Below are 17,166 nucleotides of genomic sequence, written 5' to 3'. Positions count from 1 at the left end.
AGAAAATATAAGCAAATTCATGAATAGAAATTGTTAGCTGTCACCCTTAATAAAGTAGCTACCATCTCACAGTAGATGGTGTGATATTGCTAAGACATTTGGATAACAGAGAAACAAGAATTTACAGTGCTGCATGGGTGCGAAGGGACAACCTTTGATGGACTACAGAGGGGAGGACTGGCTCTGACAGGAGCACCTGTCAGAGAGCACAGCCCGTGATTTGATAATGATTTCTTCCACGTCTGCTAGAAAACATCTTCGCAATTTCTCTTTTTCCTCAGAACCAAACTGATTACGAGCAAGCCGTGTTTTCAGAGTGCAATTCCGGCTGCTCGTGTTCCAAGGACGACTGGGACCCCATCTGTGGAGAAAATGGAGTTACCTACATTTCTGCCTGTCTCGCCGGCTGCCAGGCGTCCAACGGCAGTGGGAAAAACACCGTAAGGCAGTCTTTCATTTCCATGTGTGATGTGATGTGATATTTTTTCCAAATGCAACCAGGTCTGTCAGAGTAAGTGGATTAAAATTTACTAAGGCCTGTCCTCTTCAACCCTAAACTCCTCGGGGTTTTTTAGCAATCTGCCACCCACATTTAAAACTTTCTCGAGTTATCTTTCCGGCAGAAATCACAAGCAGAGAATGTTTTGGAGTGGGTTTTATTTAGCTGTTGGCTACCAAGACTCTTGGGAAAAAAAATGTAATAAATACATTCATCAACAGCAGATACTTTATAATTTTATCCTTCAATAAATAAACCTTTTCCTTTTGCAAAACATTTCCACTTTGGATTTAAACCTTCAGCTACCCAGAAAAGCATGATGTGCAATTCCTGAACATCCACTTCTCCACTGTTTAAGTTATCATACATTTTCACCTCCTCTCTTCTAGGTATTTTTTAACTGCAGCTGTGTGGGAACCTTTGAATCTTCACAAAGCTCCTCAGCTGTGGTGGGACCGTGTCAAAAAGGAAATGAGTGTCCAAAAATGTTTCTGTATTTTCTAGTAATATCGGTTATCACTTCATACACTTTGTCAGTAGGTGGCACACCCGGATACATCCTGCTTCTAAGGTAAGAAATAATTCCTGCCAGCATTGCCAGATTTTTTCAAGGTGTTTTGACATACGTGATTGGGTCTCCCTCCCCTTCTAGTATTCCTAGTATTGTGAAATGTTTTCAGCTATGCAAGGTGGCTTTTAAAATATTTATATTTTTTTACTATGGAAAGGCATCCTCAAAATTTTGCAATGAGTTTTTTACCATCGATGCAACAATGTGTTTATGATAATCTTTACCAGCAATATCTTTCTGATTTCAAACATGACACAAGAGGCCTAGTTATAGTTTATATCCAAATCCCCTTCCCTTATTGCCTTTTACATTACTAGAATGGTGTTGTATGACCTCCCTGCAAATGGAAATTAGCTCTGTACGTGTCAATGTGTGCACATATATGTATATGGGCAGCCAGTTTTCCTCAATTCCTATGGATACTGATGCACAACTACATGGAGGTATTCTAACCCAAACCCTCTATATACCCTCAACTCTTCTCCTCTAGCCCATTTTATTATCCCATATGATTGTTCTGTTCCAGATTTTTTCTCTTCAAAACAAAGATTGATTTAGAAAGAGATTTTTTTTTTTTCTGTTCTGATAATTGCAGATTTATTAAATGGTTTTCCTAAGGGATTGTTCCAATACATATTTAACTGCTGGGACTATTTGTCCATCACTGAGTGTAAGCTTTGAAACTAATTTTAGAAAGTGCAAAAGGCATGTAATACTACCAGGACTTAATCTGGATTTTTGTCAACTTTTTGCAATTTTTGGATTCCAAGCGCTGCTCCATTCTGTTTTGGAAAGCTTTCTTACTCAGTTCCTTTTTCCAAATTATTTCCAGATGGGCACATTCTACTTCTCAAACAAAACAACAGTAAACCCAGACTAACTAATCTTTAGTATTATAATTGTGCTTTCTTACCTCAAAATTCTCTTTGTTTTTGAATGAAATTTTCTGGAACAGGCTCTGTCTCGTTGTTGGTGCCTTTATACCACGCGGACAAAGCCAGTGCTAGAACTGGCTCAATATAGGCTATATGGAAAAAAACTGGATAAAGAATGTGACTTCAGCTGTGGTTCCATCACAATCCTTGAACCAGAATCAATATTCACACAGAGACTTCCAGAAATGGTTGGGGTGAGAATCCTTCTCCACTGCCCTAGACAAACACTGCCAGTGAGGTGTGCGCTTTAGACCACAGCAGCCACACAGCTTTCCTCACGGACCTTGCAGGGTTACCACTGATCTCTCTCTCCCCAAGGCCTCACTCCAAGAACAATCATATTATAATCCATTTTGGACAATTTTTGCTGAAGCTTATGCACCACTGAACTGTCCATGAGCCAAGATGAGGACGATTCATGAGTTGAGAGCTTGCAGCAAAGCCATCAGGATTTATGCCAGATTTCTCTCTGTGGTTGCTTCTGACACACTGAATAAATATGGGCACAGGGCTATGCAGAGACGCAGTTTCCTTTCTCTTTCCCTCTACATGATGTCTCCTTCCGGTCCATAAGACACAGAGTAGAAGGTGTACAGATATTGTACCACACAGGGCCTCAAAACCGTTGTAGCCATTGCTCAACCTCCTGCTTTTCCTCTTGTCTCCACTGTGTAAAAAATTAAGTGTTTGGGAGGAGATGTTCATAAATGAGCACCTACAAGTTTAAATCACAGAGTTGCCATCACTTCTCAGCCCTAAGAACTTTCTCTTGGGAATCTTATTGCTTAATGGATTTATTCAGAAAAGCTTAGAAAGGTTTTCAATTACAATACTGAAACACTTTATATATGAAATCAGCAAAGCAGTTTTATTGGTTTGGCTCCAAATCTTTTATTGCTGTTGAAAATCATTTTATTTTGAGAGACATTTAACTGAAATTGAGAAGTTATGTGTTTTCCTGCTGGACTGAGGGCATCCACCTCTGATGTGCAGCTAAATAAAAGGTGTTTCAGTAAGTTCAATCCTTTTTTTTTCCTTTTGGCTTTGGTTGTTTGTTTTTTTTTCTGCACTGCAGATGACCTGTGGGCACAATTCCACTTTAAGCTCATGCTTACTTTTCTCTTTTCTGTAATCCATCACTGACTGACGTTCCCTGAAAATCTGGTTGAATTGAAAGTGTGCTTCTGTTACCAGAAGGAAAATAAATTTTCTTTGAAAACAAATAGTCCCGAGGTCAAGTTGCAGACTTCATTAAGTACTTTTTCCAGTGATCTGTTTTTAAAATTATTCAATATTCAGTCAGCTCTGTTAAGATTCCAGCACTTAAGCAATCTGATGTTTTCTGATGGGCAGATATCATTGCACCTGCCACGGAGCACCAACACAGCTAAATCCCTTTAGTCTTTCGATTTAGTGACATTTTCTTTAAGGGTTTACACGGCTGGAGCCATTGAAATATGCTTACAGCTAGTGAATGAGTCATTTGCTGAAATGTCTTTTTAGTGGTATTAGCCTAATTACAATCGCCAAGGAACTTGGGAAAGCCCTAAAGTTTTGTAGAAAAACACCCTGTAGTTCAGATACCTGTTGTTCAAGCACCAGCTATTAATAGTAGGTGATCAGGCAGTGAAAAGGAAGTCTCAGATCTCCCTGAGAGCTCTGGCTATCACTCAGGATCACAAAGAACTCCTGTTTCCGTGCAAACACAATACAAATGCTCAAACAATTCCTTTTTTTTTTTCATCTGAAAGTGAAGATTTTTTCTGCAGGATATAAATCCTATGGAACACATAATAAATATCCAGTTATTGGTTTTATTTTCCAATTTTCCTTTCTATGCCCTCAGATTTGTTTAGAAGGACTCCAGACTGAGGCTTGCTTGTGTAAGGTGTGTCTGATAGGAGAGCAAGTCACTGTTCTTGCAGCTTAAAATCATATTACAGTCATGCCTACATAGATGGCAGTGCTTGTATAAGCCGCAGTGCAACAGACTGTGTGATGATAATTCACGACCAGGGCATTAGAGAATAAAGTGTTGACATCATAAAATGAGCTGCACACCATTATTTTTTTTATTTTTTTTTACTATGATACTTCGGTGTTCTTTTCACAGAGTCACAGAATGACTGGAGCTGGTAAGGACTTCTGGAGATCACCTAGTCCAACCCTCCTGCCAAGGCAGAGTCACATAGAGCAGGTTGCATGGGCTGGTGTCTAGGCAGGTTTTGAATCTGCCCAGAGGAGACTCCACAGTCTGTCTGGGCAGCCTGTTCCAGTGCTCTGTCACCCTCACAGTAGTTTTTCCTCACACTCAGATGGAACTCCCTGTGTTTCAGTTTGCCCATTGTCCTTTGTCCTGTCACTGGGCACCACTGAAAAGATTCTGACCACATCCTCTTGAAACCTGCCCTTCAGATGCTTGTGTGCATCAGATCTCCTCTCAATCATCTCTTCTCCAGGCTACCTTCTTCCTTAAATGTCCTTCATGTCCTTTCTATTTTCAGTAAATTAGAGGAAGATGATCCAAATATCGTTTGCAGTATGGGTTCTTAATGCTGTTCTGGGAAATTTTAAAAAATCACTGGTGGGGAACAAAAGAGCTAGTTCTGTGATGTCTTTATTATTTTTTTAAAAATATATTCCAAATTACATTAATTTCTGCAGAAGCTGAGCCCATCCTAGTTCAGAGCACACAGACTGGACCTCCAGAGTGCTGCGTTCATCCATAGTGACAACTGAATTTCCGCCCAATTTTTTTTCTGTTTTCTAATGAAGATAATGACTGTGACAACAGGGAATGTTATCAGTTACTATATTGACACACATATGTTACCCCACATATCAAACATGTCCCCGTTTAATTATGTGACTGGGACTACTCGTTAAAAGCCACGCGTGTACTCAGATTTGTGCTGGATGTAATTGGCAATCTGGTACCTGCTGGGGAAAACAGCACACTTGGCAGCTGGTGAGGGAGCAGCAGGTGAGTCCTACGAATTTGAGTGGGTCCATACACACACCGCTCGTAGCATGGTTGTGAAAGGCAGCTGTTCTCCTGCCCACCACCCCTGTCTTCCTCAGTGGGCCAGGGTGATAACTGAAGGCTGGAGCAGGGCTGATCTGGAGCTGGAAGGACTGATGTGTGTGTTAGACTCCCCTGAAAGCTCAGAAAAGTCAGAGAACAGCTTGGAGGATTTACCTTTACAGGAGGTGTGATCCTGATCCTAGATACAGTGCAATGAAAAGTGAGTGCCTAAATACCTTGTACTAGCCTGGATCATGATCCTGAAATTCAGAGATTATCTAGCTGAATAAGGCTATGGATGCATGATTTCACAATCAATTTTCTTGTCCTGTGTGGGTAAGTCCTAAGTGCTGATATCATCTGAAAATCCACAACTATCTTAAAATGTGATATTGAATATAGACGTTCAGAATTCCTAGGTTCTGTTCTGATTTTATCACATTTTTTACGTATTTCTGTAATTTGGTTAGTCAGTGACATTGAGGAGGAAAAAGTCACATTTCTTTCCTTTCTCTTGCTTTCTTTTTGTGTTCAAATTATCCACACTTGCTTCTTTATTTGTACGTAACATCTTTTTTATTATTATTATTTTTAGATGCATTAAACCCCACTTGAAATCATTTGCACTTGGTATCTATACCCTGGCAATAAGAGTACTTGGTAAGTCCATTTGAACTCTTGAGTCTATTTTAATACCCTCCTCATTAATCATTTATCTTAGAATTAAGCTCTGATTGTTGGAAAGAACAATATCTAACTGAGTAATAAGTATCATATGAATTAAAAAAAATAGGAAAAGGGTTGAAAAAAAGGAATAGCTTCCTAAATCGTGTAACCGTGTCTTAGGTATAATTAAAATACACATGGCCAATATCCATAGAGATGACAAGTGTTCCTTCAGACTGTGAAGCTAATATAAAAATTACATCTTATCTCTCCTTACTCAGCAACAAGCATAATAGAACTGCTATGGCTGAGAATGTGTGATTGTTTTTCAGGCAAATTTTCATTAGTTTCTAAAGGAATTAGTCTGAGTACAGGTGTGCCTGGGGGCAGGTTTCGCTGCAGCCTTGTGGTAGAGTCATCTCTAAGTTGTCACTGAAATCAAGGGTACCGTGAGATGCCAATGAACTGGAGATTCTAAAATCCTCTGTCTTCACAGAAAAAAAATAATAGCAAGTCACCTACTTAAAATAGAGCAGATCAACACTGTTGGCTGCTTTCTCACACCCTTGCAGGCCAAGATTTTTCCCTTCTGGCTTACTTTCTTCTCCAGCAACCATGAGCGGCTCCCCAGGTGGCACAGAGTCCAGGATATCCCATTAGCATATGAAAAAAGCCCTTTCCTTTCCATCACCCACAAGCACTTTGTGGCAGGTTTGTCCCTGCCACAGCAGTATCTCAGGATACTTGTAGGATACTTGTAACCCCACTACAGGCTCCCAGCCTCACTGTCTCTCTCCCTTCTCACCCCCTTCAACCCACACACAGGACACCCCCTAAACCCAAGCTGAAAAGGCTCCATTGCTCCTGAGAAAGGAGAACTATCTCCTTTTTTTTTTCCTCCAGAGGTGTCCCGCAGGGTGAGGAAACCAAATCATGGCCAGCCCTCCTTCCGCTGGCTTCCACAGGCTTTTTGATCTTCTGTTACGCTTCCCTGACTTCCCACAGGGAGGAAAGGGCGGTGTGTGCCTGGGCAGCACGAGGCACGTCTCCTCAAACCAGCAAACAGCGTGGAAGTGTCACTGCTGTTCTGATGTGTGATTTAATGTTCTACCCGAACATGTCTCTAGATCAGAATTGATCACCCTGGAAAGTAACTTTCTTACCTCTGTTTGTTTGTTAAATACACCCAGCGGGAATTCCAGCCCCAGTGTATTTTGGAGTAGCCATAGATACCACTTGCCTGAAATGGGGCAGCAAAAGATGTGGGGGAAGAGGAGCGTGCAGACTCTATGACTCCAGTGCACTCAGGTAACAGCTCTTCTCCATTCGTTCTTTAACTTGTGCCCTTTAAGTGCATCTGGACCTGGCACTGGCAGAAGAATTTCCGTTAGAAAATTTGAGTGAAAGATTTGAAACTGAATGAAAGACTCTGACTAACAATATTAACAATAATGTTCAGGTTTTCGGCATTCTCTTTTGATTTAATCTTTTTTTAGGGGGAGAGGGGATCATCTTGTTTCAGTATCAGCTGGAAATATTTGTCACTTAATTGTTCACCTAAAAATACTGAGGTTCTATTGAAATCTCAATTTTATGCTAAAGCTTCCCCCATTTTTCAGTGACTCTGCTGTGGTAATGTGTAAATAAGTAGAAGGGTTATTAAAACTCATTGTTTCTCCATGTTGGAGCTGAACCACAAAAAGGAAGGGAAAGGTACTACAAAGCATGTTTGTCTTATCTAGGGCCTTAAGTGCAGTGTTGTCTTTATCAATTTATTGCTAGAGGACAATAATTATCTGAAATGCATTCATGAAAGGTGTCACCAGAAAGGAAGAATGGAATAACAAGGGTGATTGGAAAATGGGAGAACACATTGTGCTTTCCCCCCACCCCCAGCAAAAAATGTTTTGAAAATTGGAAGGAAAGAACAAAAGCTCAGTTGGGATTCTTTTTGCTGATAAAACGTAATGATGTTATTGTTGCCGCTGTTGTTGTTGCTGTCATTATGCCTGTAAAGAAAAAATGCCATCAAATGATTTTGATATCACTGGTACTTTTTATGGGGCAAGCATAAAATAGAGGAATTGCCCTAAAAATTTTAGTGCTATTCTTACTGAAGCACATTGGGGTGGAGGAGGTCAGACAATGCCTGAGATGCTTTCTTGGCCACAAACCACACCCACCTGACCTGGATGAGCTGACAAACTCCCCTCTCCAGGGTCATTCCCCTTGATGGAAGAGTGTTCTTACTCAGCCTTACCACATGAGAATATGAATGTGTTCTTGATGACTTCTAGTCAAATGTTGCCTTCGAAATAGGCTCTGATCAATCATTTCTCTCTCAGGTATGTGTACCTGGGGCTGACTTTGGTGTTGGGCACGGTGTCCATTTTCTTCAGTGTTGCTGTCCTTTGGGTTCTCCGGAAAAGGTCTTCTCCAGCAGATGAGACCCTCTCAGCCAACGGGGAGAGAGGCACCTGTGGGACAAAGAGCAGAAAAGATAATTTTGTCAATAGTGACTGTTTAATTCAGTCAACTTACTGGCCAGAAAAGGAGACTAGACTTTAGGAAGACTGAGATCTCCACCGTGATTTTACCCAGTGAGTGGTGTTCCAGGCAAAAATTCATCGTCAGTGAAGCAGTATCTTAGTATCCACCCTGAAAATGTTCAACTTCGTGTAATTTTCACTGTAAATGCCAAAAGAAAAGACAACCATTTTTAGCAGATGTACAGCTCTGAATACACTGCTCACCAATTTTTCTGCTGAGTGAGGGGAGGACTTACAGCTGGGGAGGGGCAGCTTCCTCCCTCACCAAGAAACCGTTTTTACGGCTGCTCCTCATCTCCCTCCCTCATCAAACTGCAACAGCTGCTGCTGCCCTTCTGTGTGTGAGGGGTAGTGGAGAGGCTGCCATGCAGCTCTCTCTGCCGTGGAGCCAGCCCAAGAGGAGCTGGTGCACAAAACCTGACTTGGCAGCCTGGAAGGTGGAGGGATCTTCGGCACGTAGCCCACCCTTGCAAACAGTGCAGCACGGGGCAGGAGGAAGGTGGTTTGCTGGAAGGTGAAATCAGCTACAGGCTCTGGGCATCTCATGAATTCAACCCATAACACTTAGGACATCAAATGTTGTGGTTAGGGATCCTTTTTCAAGTAACTCTGTCATAATACAACAGTAACAGCAATAAAAGCTGTCGTTGCAGGCAAAGAGACCACAAGAGTATTGACCAAAGGAAACTGGAATAAAATAGAGCTTTTTTAGGTTTTCAGCAGTTTCTTGCTACTTGCTAGTACTCAGTGTACTAAATAATTCCATGCACTTTATTCAATGTAATAACACCATGATAAAAGATACGTATGATTTATTTTTTAAAAATCTATGACAGGAGAGCTTGGGAAAAATAAAATTAATTAAAAGACCAAGTGACTTGGGGTTTTTCCTTTTAATTTGTTGTATTTTCTAGGTGAAACTGAGATATGTATTATAGTATCCCTTTACATATCATTTTTGCAGTCTGTCAATATTTGGTTTTAAATATATTTGGGTTCTGGAGAGCTGTTTAATGCCAAACAAAATCTCAAGAAAGCGTGCACTGAAAAAGATAGTTATGGCACTACTGTGATATCCTTTCAGGATTTCAGAGAACAGGCTTCATCCTTTACCATGATATTGGCAAAACAAACCCACATCACATCACTTGTGTCTCAGCAGTGACTGTAGGTCCCTGCTGCTGAGCTGGGTGTGCAGGTCAGAGGCAGATGTGGAGCCTCTCCTGTGGGATGCATGGGGAGGGACACGTGTAAGAATGGGATTCACTGGCCTTTATAGATGCTAATTGTTTACACTATGCCATTAAGAACTACCTGATCTGTTCAACAGGAACACCAAGAAGGAGAATGGTGCTTAAGCACAAAATATCTGCAGAAGGTAAGGCTTTAAACCCATCCCTTGAGAAAATGCAGTTGTCAGAGGAAGGGCACATGTGACCCATCATTTGCCACATGGGTGATTGTTTAGGCAGTAGCCTGATATATGGGGGACTTGGTCTCCTGTCCCAGCAATTCGTCCCCCCAGGAGAGTGACAGAGGCTACAGGCAATGGGGTGCTGGAGAGCTGTGGCTGTTCACTTTGCCTTGTATAACTGGATATTGAACTAAACAAACATAATTAAAATAATTTTAAGGTTTATGAGTATCAGACTAAATGGAGAATTGTGGCTAGGGTGCACCACAGAAAATGGCATTCCAGTCTCAGGTCTCATTCATACTACATCATCATAAAAACAGCAAAAAATATCAAACTACATCAGCATCCAGGAGCAGGAGTGATGCTTGGAGCTTTCCACTGCCTCCTTGGGAGGGCACTGCTCATAGCAATGAGCTGTCAGATCCTGTGAGAGAAAGGAGGAACCCAACTTAAGTACAAACCAGGATAAAAAAGGAGGGCTATCTGCATTTCACTCAATGCTTGATGTTGTATATGTTTCAGATAAATGGGGATGATTCCTAATTTTTGAATCAGTCCTGGCAAGTTTTCAGGCAGGGACACTGCTCAGCGATGCTGAAGCTTTCACAGAGGCAGTTCTGCATGTGCCAGGAAAATCCACTGCTTTCACCTGGGATAGAGAAAATTTTCTTCTTAGTAGCTGGTGCAGTGCTGTGTTTTGGATTTAGTATGAGAATGACGTTGATAACACAGTGATGTTTTAGTTGTTGCTGAGTTGTGCTTATCGTAAGTCAAGGACTTTCCAGTTTCCCATGCTCTGCCAGTGGGAAGCTGCACAAGAATCTGGGAGGAAGCATGGCCAGGACAGCTGACCTAAAGTAGCCAAAGGGATATTCCCCAACCTAGAATGTCATTTCCAGTATATAAACTTGGGGAGAACTGGCCAGGAGGAGCTGATCACTGCTAGGAACTGGACTGGGCATCGGTCAGCAACTGTATTGTGCATTAGTTCTCTTTCTTGAGTTTTATTTCTCTCTCTCTCTTTTGGTTGTCTTCCTTTTCATTGCAATTATTATTATTCTATTATGATTATATTATATTTCAGTTATTAAACTGTTCTTAATCCGTGAGTTTTACTTTTTTTTTCAATTCTTGTCTCCATGCTACTGTGGGGGACAGGGTGAATGAGTAGCTGTGTGGTACTTAGTTGTTGGCTGGGGCTAAACCACAACAGACAAATAAAGAATTTTAAAAAAGTAAACATATCCTACCCTAGTTCAGGAAAAAAAAAAAAAACAGGAAAAAAGATCAACTTCTTGGGTTATCTCCCATGCTTATATATGCCTGGATTTAGTAAATAATTCTTTTAAAGCATGAGTTTTCCTGCCATATCCCATTTTTTTACACATAGTAATACTACACAAGAATTTGTTTCAGTAAGTCTTATTTTCATTATGGTTTGAAAATGACCACTTTTTTCCTGCCACTCATCAGCAATAACAGATATATGTCATTCCCATTTCAGAATAGTTTCCACTCTGCTATTTTATTTTAGTACCTCAAGTAGTAAAGTGGATGCATGGAGGAGTGTCTGACTAGAGATACATATTCTGGATTTGTTATAATACATTAAGGAATAGTCTCAACATTAAGGGATTTGGATCTGTCAGGATCTTCCTATCAGAATTTTTCATCATAAGCTACATCTGCAACAGGTGCTGTCTCAAAAAAGATCAACAAATTTAAGTCTTTTATTTCTGGAGTTAGAGATATTAAACCACAATTATGAGACTAAAGAAGCAAACGCTTTTCATCTTTAAAGGCGAAACTGTTAAAAGAACTGGCTGAGGTGATTACCCCATCTTTGATGTCTGCCTTTGAGGCCAGAGTGGGACTCACATGGCCTCAAAGGCATGGCCTGTATGCCATGTAAAAAATGGTATATTATAGCAAGGAACCTGATGGGCTTGTGGAACAGGAGAAGGGAAGGGTGTCAGGCCATGTCATATGACGGGATTTGCAACCAGGCCTGGGGCTCATGAGCCAACGCACATTTCCTCCTCTACCTCCTGGCAAAAAATGCAACTCTCCAATGACATGGTATGTGTTACTTATAGGCACATCATTTCTAATCGTGTCAGGAGGGAATCACCAAGAACTTCTAAGAAATAAAGGAGGCAAAAGGATGATTTGTCTATAGCTCGTGCCTTCCCAGCATGTGAGGGGAAAGAAGCATCAGTAGAGGGTGAAGTATTTTCGGGTCACAGAGAGTGGAGCAGCGACCCCATCCTTGTGCCACTATGACATTGCTACATATGATCCTCTAATCTGAGGGAATTAGCAAAAAAACAGGGAGCAAAGGGTGTGAATGTGTGAAAAAGAATGCAAAGGCCAAATAATGATAGATTGCCTCTTTGAAGTGCTCAAAATAATGAGTAAGACTGATGAAGATATGAGAAAACTATTGTAATTTTTTTAATAACAGCAACTGGTGTAATCTGAGAGAAAATATTGACAGTATTACTTTGGCTTGTTTGACTGTTGATGCAGCTTAATTCTGCATAACATTGAAAGAAAAACAAGTTACTAGAACTTACTTACAAAAGTTGTGAAGGGTACCATACATAGACTTGCAAGTAGCTAAGTCACAGGGTTTTTTAAAAGTATTTGCAAATAGATAAACATTATTAATAATTAGTAGTAATGTAGCCCTAAGGCTGTTGCATAGGTCTGACCCAGCCTGGTTGTCTCTTTTTGTAACCTGGAGCATCACTAAGCAAGTGCTACCTAAGGCATTTCTTCATCCAGTGCTAATCAATCTCTAGAAAAAAGAAAGTTCATAGTTGCTGTAAAAATTATGAAAGCAGTTTAAATGTGGGATCATTTAATGGTAATTTAAAGTGCTCATTAAAAGGACCTTACTCAAGCAACATGTGGTTAGTTAACCAACAGCTCATCCCAAATTAATACAGTTCATTGAATTTTGAAGAGAGTAAATAAGGAAAGGATTTAGTGGAGAGCAAGTGGAGCACATTCTCACAGCTGGATGGTGACCAGGTCAGGAAGCTCTCTCTCGGGGCTGTCAGGCATGGTAATTTTGAAAGGTCGTTGTTGTACACAGTGGTATCAGAACCCTCTTGTTGATCCTTCTAAAACAAGGTGCTGAAAAATGGGGACTGGTCTAGAAAAAAGCCCTGTGATAGTGTTATGCAGTCAGCTTATTTAACTCTGCACACAAAGGTAAACTATATTCCAGTGCCAGGAAATCCAACAAGATAAAACTCTGTTAGAAATAAGATACATTTTTTTCATTAGAACAACAGGTCTTCAGCACATTTCTGACATCTGATAGATTTTCCTGTCGTGTGTAGTCTTTAAATCAAGACTTGACCGTTCTTGTAAAAGATCTGCTCTGGTTTAACAAGGCAGAAGAACAGCTCAGTGGAGAGGTGTTGTATATAATACCAGGTATTTAATTATGTGAATCATAACAATTTTTTTCAGTTCTGTTATCTCAGGTAATATTCCAGACTGTGTGAAGGTGATGGGGGGTTTGCCCTGGGATTTCACCTGAGGGGTGAATGTTTTTTGTTTCTGTTATGCTATGATTCTGCACACATTTGGATTAGCCCTACAAAGGTCTAAAGTACTCACACTGACAATGACTTACACTTCAATTCTGCATCTATAATAACAACTCCAATTCACTGAAGTCTCTGATTAAGACTGAATGCAAGGAGAAAGTGTACAATCAGCATTAATACCTACCTTTTGTATTTTAAGTAGAAAAATAAGAACTATCATTAAAACAGCTCATCCTGTTTTAATGATAGTTCTACTATCCCCCAGATAGGTGCATGATGGAAATTAATGACAAAATTATTGAGTTCTTATGAAAGACAAAAACTCCACTTAGCAGTGGAAGGATCAAGTCCCAGACAGTAGCTACAATAGTGACAACAAATCGGCCTCTCAGCATGCTTTTCTTTCCTGTTAGCTCTACAGCAACAGACTGAAACCAGACACAGGAGTACCAAGAAGCCTTTTCCAGTATTGTAAAGGTTTTTCACCTTCTCAGGGTTGCTGCAGTAGCTTAACATTTGCTTAGCCACACACCATCCCTTTTACTTAGTTTGTTAACGAAGAGTTAAATTTCGAAGCACATCGATTTTCTGTATTTAGGGATTAAGAATAAGAAGGGCTCTAATCAAAGCTGCCCACTGCAGTTGGCCTCTGCCTGGCCGGCTGCTCCCTGCTACTCCTGGCTCACCCCTGCAAACTGGGGCCTTGGCAGCCACTTCTCCTGGTGGGAGTCTGCTGCCACCCTCTGCCTGGAGGAGTCTGCAACCAGCTCCTGCGGTAAAGGTGATTTACTGAGGCTTTTGTGAGGATTGTCTTTAATCTCAGGAGTAATCAGAAATTAGTGATGTGTCAATGTTCTTATTAGGGAGACTTTTACTATCATAATCCACTTTTTGCCTGCCAGTGTAAGTCATATGGAGGGGGGCCTTGGATGAAAAAAAGAGATATGTCTTTTCTTTTTTCAGTTGTGAAACTACAGTCTTTGATTTGACTTCACTGGTTTCACATTTACCATTCTGTTAATTTTGGTCAACAGTTTTTGGTTCAAGAAGTCAGCTTTGAATGTGAATGCTTCCACAGGCAGCTTGGACAGCAGCAGTCTGATTACAGAAAAATTCTTCTCAGCTGTGCTGAAAGTAGAGTATAAAAGATATTTTAATTCCTGGAAAATTGCAAATTAATGGTATATACAGGATTAGGAAAAATACAGAGAAAATTATGTGTATCCGTTTGTCGGAATGAAGAAACCAAAGGAATACTGTTTCCCCTTTTACTACATGAAAAAGAAAGTGGCATCTTTTTTTACAGGTTCTACTACTCTCAGCTTACAGAGTAGATTTAGCTCCATCCCTTTTCAGATATTCAGGTTTAAGAGGGAATAAAAGCATTGGGTAGGTCTGCTAACACTTCGGAAGACAACCTGAAAATGAAACCTTGGGAATGCAAAGCTCCATCAAAAAACTTTGTGAAAACAACAGGGAATACTTATCTTGACACAGCCAATGCATAATAGTGGAGCTTGTGGCACACCTCTGGAGATGGATGAGTACACAGGTGTTGGGCTGTGTGCCCTTGGTGGAACACGTGGCACCAACAGATAAGCAGAAGTATGGTATGTTACTCTGGAACAAAGAGCACTAAACAAGGGCCAAGATGTCTGTCTTGTGACTAGAAAATGCCAATCATGGTATAAGAAACCTGCTGGAAGGGGATGGTTGATGCTTCATGCCACAACAGGACGTGAAGTCACCAGCTCTGAGAAGAAGAGGCCCACATCTGTTATAGGACCACAAATTTTGATCTCTTGTGTGTGGTTAATGCTAAGTACATGATTCCTGACTGTATCTTTTTAGAAAAATTGCAGGGGAAGCAATGTTGATTGTTTGGGTTTTTTAATTCAGATTTAAGTCTGATGGATACAATCATAATGTAACATCATGGATTTTCTCTGCAAGGATAAAATTTCCTCCTGTGGAAATTTCCATCCAAAAATTCAACTTGATGAGACCTGAGCAACACCAACAAACTAGAAAGTTAATCCTGCTTTAATTGAAGAGGATTGGGCCAAATGAGCTCCAATTTCCTTGCAGTCTAAATCATGCTGTGATTCTAAGGCTTTCTCTAAGATCTTCCCTAGGATTACTTCCTTCTAAAAGGCATCCAAACTTTGATGAAGCCAAGACCCAAGACACATCTATTTTAGGTTTCTCGGCTAGACACCAGTCTGCCTCTTCAGCTTTCAGCATTGTTACTAGATTTCTAAATATATTATGCTCAACATTGCAGCTCCATTTTTTTGAAACAGCAGCAAAGGCACAAAGCTGGATGGAATGGTTAAACAGAAGAGAGGCTGGATATTTTAGATGGAAAAAAGAATTAACCTGAGAATGGCAAAATAGGAGTGGAACATGATGTTAAATAGAAAGTTGCACAGCTGATGGTCAGTAATAGGAATTTCTGTTTATTAGATGAAAATTTTTGAGAAGACCACTAGAGTATTTATTAATTGTAGAAAACTATGAAACACCTAGATGCTTTTCTGAAAAGGTTATATGTAATCCTAGAACATATTAGACCAGGCTAGAGATAAGGAATAGTTAATATTTCAAGATGTGGCATTGAGATTACAGTTGAACTACTCTATAACTCTTTAGCCATATACATTGATAAAATATGGATCCACTCTGGCCAAAGGCTTCAGAGGTGTGCTGTAGAATCAAGAAAGGTTATTTTTCAAGAAATTATTAAGCATGATTAATTTGTTGACCTAGAAAAACACATTGAAAAAAACGTGCTGCCTTCATTTATGATCAAGTTTGGGTTCTAAGTATCAGATGAAGAGCAAAAATTTTAAAACTAAAGGACCCTGTCATTTCAAAACCAGAATATAATTTGGTCATGACTGGGAATTAAAAGAAGGTTCCTATGCATCAGAAGACGAATCTTTTGCAGTAGCCTTAGAAATGGATGGAGTGGAAGGGAAGGCAACTCTTTACTGTTCTCAAGACAGAGCCTGGTCTTTTCACAAAAGATCGTTTTGAGTTCACAGGTTGGATTTGTGGTCTGGATTCCTCCTGCATTCTTATTTTAAAATTTCACTAACACTTACAGCTGAACTGTCCTGACACACAGTTTTGAAGTAACTACCATTTTCTTGGTGATGGTGTCTCTTGCCCTAGAAAGTTAAAGGGAACTGTCTGGTTGAGAGTCAGAAGCACCATGAGCAGTGCAAGGTATAACCAATAAAAGTACAGAGTGCAGAAAGATTCTCCAAAGGCCAGTGTAATTAAGGAGGCTGTAATTATTCACAGCAAGTAAAAGAATAGGTGTGGTGAAAGTTGTGGCAGGGAAGGGGACATGAACTACCAGGAATGGCACATTTTGGTGTAACATCTAGGCAAAGAGTAGATGTAGCTCACCTGCTTTAAGAATGACTTATCTTTCAAGTACAATTAGGCACAATCAGGTAGAATGCACAAGGGGGGTACAATCAAATAAAATATTTCCTCATTAACCAGTTCCTTGAACTAGGGCTGTAAGTATGTAAAGGGTTGCTCCAAAGTACACATAGCCCCAATATACTTTGACATTTGGTGTGCCTGTGCTGTTAACAGCACTAAACTATAAACCTAAACACTCTTCTAAGCATGAGTGGTTCTTGAATATCTGGTTTGTTCTATACATCCAAGGCATAATATTTTCTCCTCCTGCAAGTCTTTGGCTGGCCCAAGCAGGTCTGAGCTCAGTGGACTTCAGCCATAGACTATGAAAATAAAACTTCATACCAAAAGGCTTTGGAACCAGAAACATTTCTGAAGTTGGGACACCCTACTTTTAAATGTCAGGAAAGTATGAACCATTATAATCTAGACAAGCTCAGGAATAAAAAAGGTGTTTTACAAAAATGTACAAAAAGAACACACTTGCAGGTTTTCTTCCTAAT

The 17,166-nt window shown here is 40.2% G+C and overlaps 1 protein-coding gene across 1 annotated transcript in view; it reads left to right on the top strand.

Annotated features, from left to right (window-relative positions):
• Nucleotides 1-9,065, top strand: part of LOC108501722 (solute carrier organic anion transporter family member 1C1-like) — a 26,079-nt gene extending 17,014 nt beyond the window's left edge. Inside the window, exons 10-14 of the mRNA XM_017823914.1 lie at nt 250-440; nt 889-1,070; nt 5,626-5,690; nt 6,887-7,004; nt 8,042-9,065. Of these exons, the coding sequence (XP_017679403.1) occupies nt 250-440; nt 889-1,070; nt 5,626-5,690; nt 6,887-7,004; nt 8,042-8,264 (779 nt within the window). The 3' untranslated portion in view covers nt 8,265-9,065. The remainder of the gene's footprint in view (nt 1-249; nt 441-888; nt 1,071-5,625; nt 5,691-6,886; nt 7,005-8,041) is intronic.
• Nucleotides 9,066-17,166: the final 8,101 nt, after the last annotated feature.

This window comes from Lepidothrix coronata, unplaced genomic scaffold, assembly GCF_001604755.1.
Source record: "Lepidothrix coronata isolate B3197 unplaced genomic scaffold, Lepidothrix_coronata-1.0 Scaffold107, whole genome shotgun sequence".
NCBI lineage: Eukaryota > Metazoa > Chordata > Aves > Passeriformes > Pipridae > Lepidothrix > Lepidothrix coronata.
The sequence above is the reverse complement of the archived record's forward strand: the minus strand, read 5'-3'. Positions and strand labels throughout refer to the sequence as shown.